At 35.4% G+C, this 12,147-nt stretch overlaps 1 protein-coding gene across 1 annotated transcript; it reads left to right on the top strand.

Annotated features, from left to right (window-relative positions):
• The first annotated feature begins 431 nt into the window (after positions 1-431).
• LOC106136549 (uncharacterized) lies at positions 432-9,538 on the top strand. Its single transcript, XM_013337133.2, has 4 exons — positions 432-800; positions 1,542-1,681; positions 2,628-2,724; positions 3,979-9,538. Exons 1-4 carry the CDS (start codon positions 590-592, stop codon positions 4,503-4,505), a joined length of 975 nt encoding a protein of 324 aa, XP_013192587.2. The 5' UTR covers positions 432-589; the 3' UTR covers positions 4,506-9,538.
• The last annotated feature ends 2,609 nt before the right edge of the window (positions 9,539-12,147 follow it).

Below are 12,147 nucleotides of genomic sequence, written 5' to 3'. Positions count from 1 at the left end.
TAGTGTTGCGCAATATAATAAAAAGATACTCTGTTATAGTAGTACCTAGTATAGTACCCATAAAAAGGGAGACACTTAGGCCTAGCAGTTCATGGAAGGAATAAATCCAAGCACATTGTATTTATAATTAATTAGATTCTTTTTAATTAAACAAGCATAAAACACATGTATATAACAGGGATTTGGACAGTACAGGACATTACAAGTCACAGGACTTGTGTAATTAATTCAATTACAAATTACAAATAAGAAATTCAACCCTGTGCCACTCTACTTATAGTAGTATAATTGTGTATGATTTAAGATTTTAATAGAAATAAAAGAAAAATATAAATCGAAAGCATGCGGCTCGTACGAACCGTCCCCAAGTCAGTGACACATATTTTGATATGGCAACACACCTAATTTAATTCGTTCCTTTTTTTTTATTTTGATGTAACGCCGCTTGGTGCCCATCAGTGTTTTGTGTTTTGCGCGAAGTTTTGTTTATTTTTACAAGCTCTTTGTCTCTAAACTAGCTGATGGACTTATTTGTAAACGTATATAGCTATGTTAATAACTGAACTGACTGTTGTGTGGTGTTAACAAAATGCCATATTACTGCACAGTGCCCCGATGTACTTCCATGGCTGGTAAAGCCAAAAACGTCTCCTTCCACCAATTTCCGAGGGACGAGGAGTTAGCAAAGCTTTGGAATGACATACTCAAAAGAGGGAAGCCCTACACGAAGTATTCCAAAGTCTGCAGCTTGCATTTCAAGCCCGAAGATTACACAATAACAAGTGTTGGTAAAAATAAAGGTTGGTTTGTTTTTTATTCACAATGTAATCGTTCCCGGGGATTTCGCCCATAACCAACTCCAGCTACAGTTTATAAATATTAACACACTGTTTTCTATCAAAACAAATTCAATTTACTCAAAAGGGAATTCACAAATACTGATCATATCAGTTTCAGGCTAAAGTTTATGACTTGATCAAATATTTTATTACATATACCAACACGCATGACTTGAACACGAGACAACAAGCAAAACACTGGTTCAGGAAATCCTTATATATTTACTGACAGACTATCCTTCATCTTTCATTCCATTTACAATAAATAATCATCTGAATACTAAGAAGTATTCTAACCAGTACACCACACATACACTATACACTCCTGATAGGCAGAGACTGCATCTTTTTACGTGCTTCAATACCTTCTTCAAATCATACCCCAGATTTTATATGACCATACATACAACATCTATATACATATTACAGCAGGGAGGATTAAATTAATGATAAAAAATAATGTGGCCTCAGCTTGACATAATGGCCTCTTAAATGCTTGTGCATTTTTGTTATGATGTTGAAATAATTTGTACAGTGTGTACATATTTTATCTTTATGTATTTGACAAAATATTCATATTGAAATAATTAGTTTTACATTCATTCATGTTTTTTTTATGTAGACAACATGCATTCGTCCACAATTTAGATAATTAAGAGATCTATATTTGTAAATTGATGACTACTGATTACATGGTTTCAGGTCAATGGCGTACTCTCCGCAAAGATGCTATACCATCACAAAACTTGCCAACAGACAATCCGTCTTCGTACGTCCGAAGAGACAGGAACACAGGCTCGTGGGTGCCAAGTAGTCCATCTCCTGGCTTCATAGATACCAGGGTGAGCTTTGTTGAGAATGTTAGATTTATAATAAATAACAATGTATATTTGTGGGAAACAGTTGCTATTTTTTATCCTATTTGTTTATGGTTCAGTTTTAAGATGTATACTAACTACATAATATGTGTATGTTATATATTGACATCCGGTGAAAATGGTGCATTGTAGTTTTTTCCGCCGCTTTTTCTACACTGGCGCTTTGGAGGCGCCAGAAAGAGATGGAGTGGTCCTATCCTTTCTTATATTGGTGTCTGGAACTGAATAATTGTAAATAAATAAATATATTCTGTATCTTTGCCAAATTTCGTGAAAATCTCACCCCAGTAGTTTTTTGAGTTTATTCGGTACGAACATACAAATCTTTTCTCTTTATTATTTGTGTGAATAGTATTGTTCAGTTAGTATATTGTAACACATGTCTCGAATGAAGGAATGAATGTGGATGAAGCGAAGGAAGTATGCAGAGATCATGGCAAGAAGAAAGATGTAGTCTCTGCCTACCCCTCCTGGAAAGAGGCGTGATTTTATGAATGTATGTCTCGAACTTACTTCTTAGCTTACTTAATGTGTGTCATTTGTCTAGTAAGTACATCTTCGTCTACATCGTCACATACCATCAGGTGAGATGGAAGACTAATGCCTAATCCATTATTGAATAAAACATACATATGGTCACGTCCATAGACAGAGCCAACAGTCTTGAAAAGACTGAATGGCCACATTCAGCTATTTAACTTTATGATAGAATTGAGAGTCACATAGTGACAGGTTGCTAACCCATCGCCTAAAAAAGAGTCCCAAGTTTGTAAGCCTATCCCTTAGTCGCCTTTTACGACATCCATGCGAAAGAGATGGAGTGGTCCTATTATTTTTTGTATTGGTGCCGGGAACCACACGGCACATTGAATAAAAAGAGAAAAAATATGTATATTTTGTTATGTTTCAGATGCAACAACAGATGGCTCAAGCTATATATGTACAGACCATGCTGGCGATGCACGCTGCGGGGGCGACAGAGTCTCTTTCAGTCAACAGCACCAATGGTAAAATATACATCCGTAATCTTTCATTCATTCATTCATATAATCACGTCTAAATCCCTAACGGGCTAGACAGAGCCACCAGTTTCGAAAAGACTGATAGTCCACGTTGAGCTATTTGGCTTACAGATCTATTTTTATTTAAATTAAACGTCATCATTTTCACATTTAAAAAACCCTCAAAAACTACGTCACACGCTATACTACAAAAAGAAATTAAAACTAAACATGTAAATAAATGTCTGAAAAATAGTATCAAGATCAAGTAAAGTACAGAGTTGTCGAGATCGCTCAGCTGTATGAACTCTGTCATTGACCTCTGAATCTTACGCGTCGCTTTTCCGCCGGCCGTATTTAGGATCGTGGATTTCGATACTTTTATTTTTTTTCGTACTTTCTGAAATATGAACCGATATTTTTCTTTTAACGTTTTTAAATATCCTTTAGATGAATACACTTAACAGTTAAATTTATGCAGTTGAATTAAAAGTCACCCTGTATACATACATATATACGGGACAAATTACACAGATTGAGTTAGCCTCGAAGTTAGTTCGATACTTGTGTTACGAGATACTAACTCAACGATACTATATTTTATAAAAAATACTTATATAGATAAACATCCAAGACCCAGGCCAATCAGAAAAAGTTCTTTTCCCATCATGCCCTGGCCGGGATTCGAACCCGGGACCTCCGGTGTCAGAGACAAGCGTACTACCGCTGCGTCACAGAGGCCGGAATTGAGATTCAAACAGTGATAGGTTGCTAACCCATCCAAGAAGAATCACAAGTTTCTGAGTCAATCCCTCAGTCGCCTTTTACGACATCCATGGAAAAGATGCGGAATGGTCCTATTCCTTTTTAGAAGGCGGTTAATAAATACATACATGCATACATAAAATCACGCCTCTTTCCCGGAGGGGTAGGCAGAGACTACATACTTACGCTTCATCCACATTGATAACTCTTCATGCAAGCTCAGCGGTTTCGGGTACTCTTGGCCTTAATAAATACATACATATGGTCACGTCTATATCCCTTGCGGGGTAGACAGAGCCAACAGGCTTGAAAAGACTGAATGGCCACGTTCAGCTATTTGGCTTAATGATAGAATTGAGATTCAAATAGTGACAGGTTGCTAGCCCATCGCCTTACTAAGAATCCCAAGTTTGTAAGCCTATCCCTTAGTAGCCTTTTACGACATCCATGAGAAAGAGATGGAGTAAATAAATAATATGGGAATTTTCTTTACAGGCGCGCCAGGTTTGGATAATCAAGACAACGGCCGGCCAACATTAGAACAACTACTGAAAACAACAGATAATACAACGGAATCTGATGCTGAAACCGTTTCATCATACAAATGTACGGAATGCCTCAAATGTTTCAAAGATCCGGACGTATTCAAACTCCACAAGAGAGTTCATGTGAAAGATGATTCCAATTGTAGTGAAAAGGAGAATTTGACAGAAGGACAAACATTGAAATCTAATCCTATATTAGCTAATTTACTAAGATCTAACACGGGTAATGTCAATAGTTCTGATACGAGTAATATTATGAGTATAGAAAATCACATTATGGCCGCTTTGGCTGTCAATATGGAAACGTATATTAGGAGTGTGTCAATGTTGAAAGGCAGTTTGGATACGGTTGATAATAGCAGAGAATCAGAAGAAAAGAACGGGTCAGACGGAGATTCGGATGAATCTAATAATACCGTTACAGAAATAGTTGAGACGAGAGATACTAGTGATTTGGTGGTCGATGAGAAATCATAAAAAATATAGATACATTATACATATGATCACGTCTATATCCCTTGCAGGGCGTACAGAGCCAACGGTCTTGAAAGACTGACGGGCCGCGTTCAGCTGTTTGGCTTGATGATAGAATTGAGATTCAAATAGTGACTGGTTACTAGCCTGTCGTCCAAATGAAGAATCCCAACATTATAAGCCTGTTCCTTAGTCGCTTTTTACGATATCCATGGTAATGAGATGGAGTGGTCCTATCCTTTTTTTTATTGGTGCCAGAAACCACACGGCACTGAAAGATATAGGTTTTTGTGATAACAGGTCAAGTACTGGAATACAATATACGTCGCCTCGGCGATATTCGACTGAACAGAAGAGGGCAATCTACCGCCGAATTAATCCGAATGACAACTCAATACAATAACGACCTTATTACAAGTGCATTAGACTTAAAATACAAAAACAATGTGTCATGCTATCTCGCTCATAATGGTAGTACAATAGCGGACAATTCGGTTCGCGGATTCAAATGGAGCGCTCTGATTGGCTCAGGCGTTCAAAAATTTTCGCGCCATAAAAACATTACACATTCCACGCGGGTTACTTATTAAATCGGTAATACCGTATAAAGCTATTAAATTATCGGTATTTTTTATGTATAATAATCAGAGATCGGAATAGGTAGATTGCATTGGGGGTCAATGAACTGAAACGTATATATTAATATGGACATGCCTCCGGGATTGCGGGATTTGTAAATTATTAAGATTTTTTCCGGAATTTTTACAAGTGGGATGAAGAATATATTAGTGGTAATTGTTTTCCCCCGACTTCGTTGACGTAAATTGTACTCCTAAGTTACCCGCGGAGAATGTAGTTTACTGTAAGTGTAAGTACTGAAATGGAATCCCGGAAAAGGCTTATCCATGTTATGCATTCTATGGTAATTCATGATGCAAGTACATAAAATCAATCTACCTATTCCGATCTATGAGAATAATGCAACTAAGATGTATCCGTGATCCAATACGGGTCAGGTTCCCACGCAAAGGTAGCGGAGGTCAGACGGGAGTCGCTTCGTGTAAAAACCTGACTCACCCAATCCAGGATCCATGGTCACAGGAATCCCTGGGCTCGTCACCAGAGTGTTGATCACTCATCAGAGACTAACGCCCGGTAGATGATGATTTTATAATTAAAGACTAACTTACTACTATTTATTAGTGTCCGACCGAAGGTCTATTTTTGGCCGAAGCCGAAGGTTTATATTCTCTCAGCACTCAGTAATTAATTTTGTTCAATATTGTCTACAAGCTACAATTAATATTAAAATCATTTCAAAACCTCAATATTGAAGGTTTATATATTGACTGTCTCATATAGAAGTTGATGATATATCATAGAGGTGGTTGGTTAAGAGATAAACTAGCTGTTGCCCGCGACTTCGTCCGCGTAAATTTCGAGTTGAATTTTAATCATACAGTCAGATACAGACAGACAAAAAATGTAAAAAAAAATTCTCTATCCGTTTCAGTCAAAATATTAAATGTACAGAAAAAATATTTTTACCGTTTTATTATATGTAGTATTTTGATTTTCAGTTTTTTTACATAAAATACTCAAACAATACAAAAAAAATATATTTTTAATAATAAAAAATATGTTGTAATTGTTGGGATTCGAACTTGGACCGCCAACTTCACAGTCTCACGGGCTAACCACTGGACCATCGAAGCCGTTGCGTTGGTGTCGAAATTAAAGTAGACTACATACATATGGTCACGTCTTTATCCCTTGCGGGGTAGACAGAGCCAACAGACTTGAAAAGACTGAATGGCCACGTTCAGCTATTTAACTTAATGATAGAATTGAGATTCAAAAAGTGATAGGTTGCTCGCCCATCGCCTAAAAAAGAATCCCAAGTTTGTAAGCCCATCCCTTAGTCGCCTTTCACTTATATTTATATGTTATAGGTATAATGCCGTCGTATAATGATAAATGACTTTGAATTTTTAATTTCGTAACTTATTTGCCGGCATACTGATACCTTGAGTTCATTCAAATGTCGATAACTTTTTTTTTTGTGAACCGATTTTGATGAAACAAACTTTAAATGTTATTCTGAGTTAAAACAAAGCAATTGGTGAAAGTTTGAAGTAAATCGGTTTAGTACTTTCGGAGATAATCGTGATCATACATACAGACAGACAGACAAGAAATCAAAAAAAAATATTTTTGCTTTCTATTATTCATTCTAATTGTCCCTCTATCCATTTCAGTCGAAAATACTAAATGTACAGACAAAATATTTTTACTGTTTTATTATATGTGTAGATAAAAGTTTGTGATTTACCTACTGGTAAAAATAATGATTTGATTTCTTACAAAAACACTCGTTTAAATACACGTACGGACTTGTTTTGATGCATGCAATCAGCAATGTGATATTTTGACAGTGACTCCCCGCCGCCTCATGACTTTCGTAACAGTTCGTTCAATCTCGACGGTCGCTCGGACCTTCGGCGGAACCTTCGGCTTCGGCCGGATTTTGGGCCGAAGCCGAATGTTTCGTCGAAGGTGGATTTTTTGGCCGAAGGTGGCCGAAGCCGAAGCCGAAGCTTCGGTCGGACACTACTATTTATAAATAATACTGGTATTAAACGGACGTGTCGAAACATGTTTTGAGTCGCTCTGTGACCACGGATCATTGTTACGTGACTCGGAAAGTCCGAGATAAAATACCTTTATTTTATATCAGACGTTTATATCGAATAAACTATATCTATATCTCGCGACGTTTCGAATCACGTAACGTGCGCGTTTAATATATCTGTATTATTTATAAATATATAAATATAGTATAAAGACTAATTGTGTAGACTAGAAATAAGACTGATATTTTTATAATTAAAATTGTTAACCAATCATTGTAATTTAAGAAAATCCTAACCAGGCAAAGGGCGATATTCTTAAATTTAGTGATGCGAATGTATCAATCGATATCGAATGTCAATCGATATATTTAAATTTATCCCAGCTTTTTATTCAGCTAGATTCTAAATTTAAGAATAGCACTCTCTTTGAAATTAAGGAAGTCCTGGCAAAGGGTCAGGTGGAGAGTACCCGAAACCACCGAGCTTGCATGAAGTGAGTTATGAATGTGGATGAAGCGAAGGAAGTGTGCAGAGATCGTGATGAAAAGATGTAGTCTCTGCTTCCCCGGGAAAAAGGCGTGATTTTATGTATGTATGTACTCCCTTTACATAATATAAGTTTATGAAAATATATAGACTGAAATTAAGACTTGTAATCAAACGATAACCCACCATTTTTTTACATTTAATTTTAAGACTTTTTTTGTATATTTATTTAGGATTAATTTTGTGTTGAATGCACTCAGAAAACCGTATAATTAAGTTAAATTATGTTTTTTTTTTTTTCATTTTTACGGCAGCGCCGCCTCATGGATTGAAATTATGATTATGATAAAAAATCAACAACTGTAAATGTATCGACTGTCGATACAAAAGTTAAATGCGTTATCGATACTCAAATTATAAAAAAAGTATAAATTTTTTTCTTAAAATAATATCTTAATCAAAAATCTAATGGAAATTAAAAACTTTATGGAGTCAAGTGGAAGGTACTTATAATAAATTACAAACTAAGGTGCGAGGGATTTATTGGCTCACTCACATTCGATTAAAAATATAGCAATTCTTATTTTTATAAATCGTTTTTATTTTTTCTCATATTCTCATCAATCAAAGAAAAATAGGTAGAGAAATTCTTACTTTTAATGAATAGAAATGATTGAACGGCATAATTAAATGATAATAACTCGTATAGTGCCTTAGAACAGTTATAGTTTTTGTATAAAATTGTACATTCTTAATTTTAAGTTAATCATAGTTGAAACGCTTAAAGTTAAGGAATAAATCTTCTACTTCCATTTTTTTTTAATTTATGGAACGCTTTGTTAAGAAGATCTCTTATATCAGTAAAACTTTTTTTTTATTAAAACTTTGTGTTGCCAGCACAGCAGTGTTGTGTTATTGAAAAATGTTCTAAATTATGTATGAACTTTACCTTTAAAAATATACCTATATTATTAGTACACAAAGACTGTAATTTACATAACTCGTATTTATACTGATAAATGTTTTATAAATGTATGTCTATAATTTCTACATTTTTTAATTTTTTTATTGTTGCACTATTTTACCAAAAACCCTAAATGATGCAACAAAATTGGGTTAATTCTATATTTGTAAAAAAAAACATTTCTATATTAAATTATATCGATGATTATTACTTATCGATAGAATTGCTTATACTATCGACGCAATTCGTCTACAACACTGCTCCTTAAAAGAAGTATTATACACGTCGATTATAGTTACTAGCTGTGCCCGCGACTTCGTCCGCGTGGAATAGTTATTTTGGGCATCATTGAAGCCCTCAAGGATGAATAATTTTCCCCGATTTTATTTCACATTTTCCATTATTTCATCGCTTCTCAAAGTTGCAGCGTGCTGTTGTAAAGCCTAAAGCCTTCCCCGATAAATGGTCTATTCAACACAAAAATAATTTGTCAATTCGAACCAGTAGTTCCTGAGATTAGCGCGTTCAAATAAACAAACTCTTCAGCTTTATAATATCAAATCTATAAAAGCGTATCTATCTGTACTATAGATAGGTACGATAAAAAAAATTCTTTATCGTAAGATACGATTTTTTTCACAACACTATTTCTATATACTTTCTCACAACACTATTTTTACGTATTTTTTCACAACACTATTTCTACATATTTTCTCACAAAACTATTTCTACATATGTATATTTTTCACCACTGCGCTGTTTGAATGTCAAAGGTTTCTTTTAAAGGCTTCAGTCGTGGAGGTTTTGCGTGTTAAAGCTAAGATTAAAAAATGAGCCTTTTATGGTAATATCCTTAATAGCCTAAGAGCTAGTGAACCCTCCGAGTAACGGTGTTCCTGTAAGGCTAGAAATTGGTAGAGTGATGATTCATAGCACACCAAGGCCAAAAATCATGACCTGGCAGGCATCTGCCCTGCACGTCATCAACACTTTTATTTCTTAAAATGTAAAATACATAGGAAAAAAAAAACTTCCTGCTGTAAGCTTCAAAATTTAATATCATCTATTTTATTTATTGATAATTATAAAAAAAAATTGCCAGGCGATTAGAGTCAGCAAAAGTACCTGCCAGGTGCATCGAGAACTGCACAGTTTAGGAAGAAAAATAAACTTTCTTCTGTAAAGTTGAAATTTAAGTATATGTTTTAGTATATCATTTAGAAGAAATGTGTACAATGACAGGCGGTTCTGAACAGCATAAGACCTTGACAGGCGAGGGGAAAGATGCTAAGAACGTGCTAGTAAGAGGCGTTACGTAAATGCATGTAGTGTCAGTGACATGTAAGAAAATTAAAAATTATAGATGCAATATATTTTACTAATTGTTATGTAATTTACACGATTTTTCATATAAATTATCATCATCATCCGACACTTCTTCACTACTACTTTTTATCATCACCCGACTCTTCAATATCGTTTTCCTCCTCTGAAAAAATATTTCAATAAATTAATAATGTCATAAAGAATGGAATATCGCGTTCAATTACATAGGACTGTATATTGAATCTTATTGAATCAAATAACTGTATATTACCTGAAATGTATTCTACAGTTAAAAATTCATTCATTCTTCAGAAAACAAAAATGCACCAATCTATATCTATCTATCTATCTATACATATAATAAATCTGTAAAAGGGTCAATTCTGTACATTGAAAATATTGAAAAAATAAATAGCAGGGGGTGTTACTGGATCGATACCAAACCTAAATATGTGATTAAAAAATTTTTGTCGTTCTGTCTGTATGTTCAGGCATCACGTGAAAACTAACGGTTCGATTTCGATGAAACTTAGTATAATTATACCTTATTATCCTGGGCATAAAATAGGATACTTTTTATCCTGGAAAAATACGTAGAAAAAAATCTTAATTTTTCAGTTTTATCCACAGACATTGTTCTGTAGAACCGCGAACACACGTTGCGTTACCCGCAGTGGATGAAGCGCCGTAACCTGTAGCGCCGAAAGTCGGCTTTGGCTTGAACCGTTTGCGGCAAACGCGGGCTGTCGTTCTTATTGGAATTAATAATATTGTATGCGTGTAATAACCCATGGGTGGATAAACTGTTCTTTTTTGTGGCGACTTTAGACAAATTCTGCCGGTGATACCACGAGTGCCGTGTGGTTCCCGGCACCAATACAAAAAAGAATAGGACCACTCCATCTCTTTCCCATGGATGTCGTAAAAGGCGACTAAGGAATAGGCTTACAAACTTGGGATTCTTTCTAGTCGATGGGCTAGCAACCTGCCACTATTTGAATCTCAATTCTATCATTAAGCCAAATAGCTGAACGTGGCCATTCAGTCTTTTCAAGACTATTGGCTCTGTCTACCCCGCAAGGGATATAGACGTGACACCATGTGTGTATGTATATTGCATCTATAATTTTTAATTTTCTTACATGTCACTGACACTACATGCATTTACGTAACGCCTCTTACTAGCACGTTCTTAGCATCTTTCCCTTCGCCTGTCAAGGTCTTATGCTGTTCAGAACCGCCTGTCATTGTACACATTTCTTCTAAATGATATACTAAAACATATACTTAAATTTCAACTTTACAGAAGAAAGTTTATTTTTCTTCCTAAACTGTGCAGTTCTCGATGCACCTGGCAGGTACTTTTGCTGACTCTAATCGCCTGGCATTTTTTTTTTATAATTATCAATAAATAAAATAGATGATATTAAATTTTGAAGCTTACAGCAGGAAGTTTTTTTTTCCTATGTATTTTACATTTTAAGAAATAAAAGTGTTGATGACGTGCAGGGCAGATGCCTGCCAGGTCATGATTTTTGGCCTTGGTGTGCTATGAATCATCACTCTACCAATTTCTAGCCTTACAGGAACACCGTTACTCGGAGGGTTCACTAGCTCTCCAGCTATAACACAAAAATACTGCAAAATTGTGCGTATTTTTTTTTTCAGAGTAAGTAATTATGTGATTTTTTTTTCTATTTCTTTCAGTAGGTACTCTTATACAAGAACGTATATAACTAAATGAAATAAGGGATATGTTTTGTAAACCTTTTGACCTCTTTTGGAAGAAATAAATCGTTTAATTATATATTTTTGTTTTCTTTTCTGCTGTCGAATTATTTGTGCCGTGTTGTACCCGGGATAGGGCCACTCCATATATGCCCATGGATGTCGTAAAAGGCGACTAAGAAACTTGAATTTTTTGAAGCCGACAGGCTAGCAAACTATTTGAATCTGGATTCCATCATAAAGCCATAAGAACGTGGCCTTTCAGTCTTTTCAAGACTTGTCTCTGTCTACCCCGCAAGTGATATAGACGTGACTGACGTTAATGCAAGTGGTGATAGTAAAAGGTAAGCTTCTTTTCTTCTCTTGTGTGGTTCCCGGCACCAATACAAAAAAGAATAGGACCACTCCATCTCTTTCCCATGGATGTCGTAAAAGCCGACTAAGGGGTAGGCTTATAAACTTGGGATTCTTCATTTAGGCGATGGGCTAGCAACCTGTCACTATTTGA

Source organism: Amyelois transitella, chromosome 30 (assembly GCF_032362555.1).
Source record: "Amyelois transitella isolate CPQ chromosome 30, ilAmyTran1.1, whole genome shotgun sequence".
NCBI lineage: Eukaryota > Metazoa > Arthropoda > Insecta > Lepidoptera > Pyralidae > Amyelois > Amyelois transitella.
The sequence above is the reverse complement of the archived record's forward strand: the minus strand, read 5'-3'. Positions and strand labels throughout refer to the sequence as shown.

Excerpts from the sequence above, each read along its gene's own strand:
- LOC106136549 (XM_013337133.2), top strand. The coding sequence starts at position 590 with ATGCCATATTACTGCACAGTGCCCCGATGTACTTCCATGGCTGGTAAA. Across the intron at positions 801-1,541 it reads AAGTGTTGGTAAAAATAAAG|GTCAATGGCGTACTCTCCGC; the intron begins GTTGGTTTGTTT and ends ACATGGTTTCAG. Across the intron at positions 2,725-3,978 it reads TTCAGTCAACAGCACCAATG|GCGCGCCAGGTTTGGATAAT; the intron begins GTAAAATATACA and ends TTTTCTTTACAG.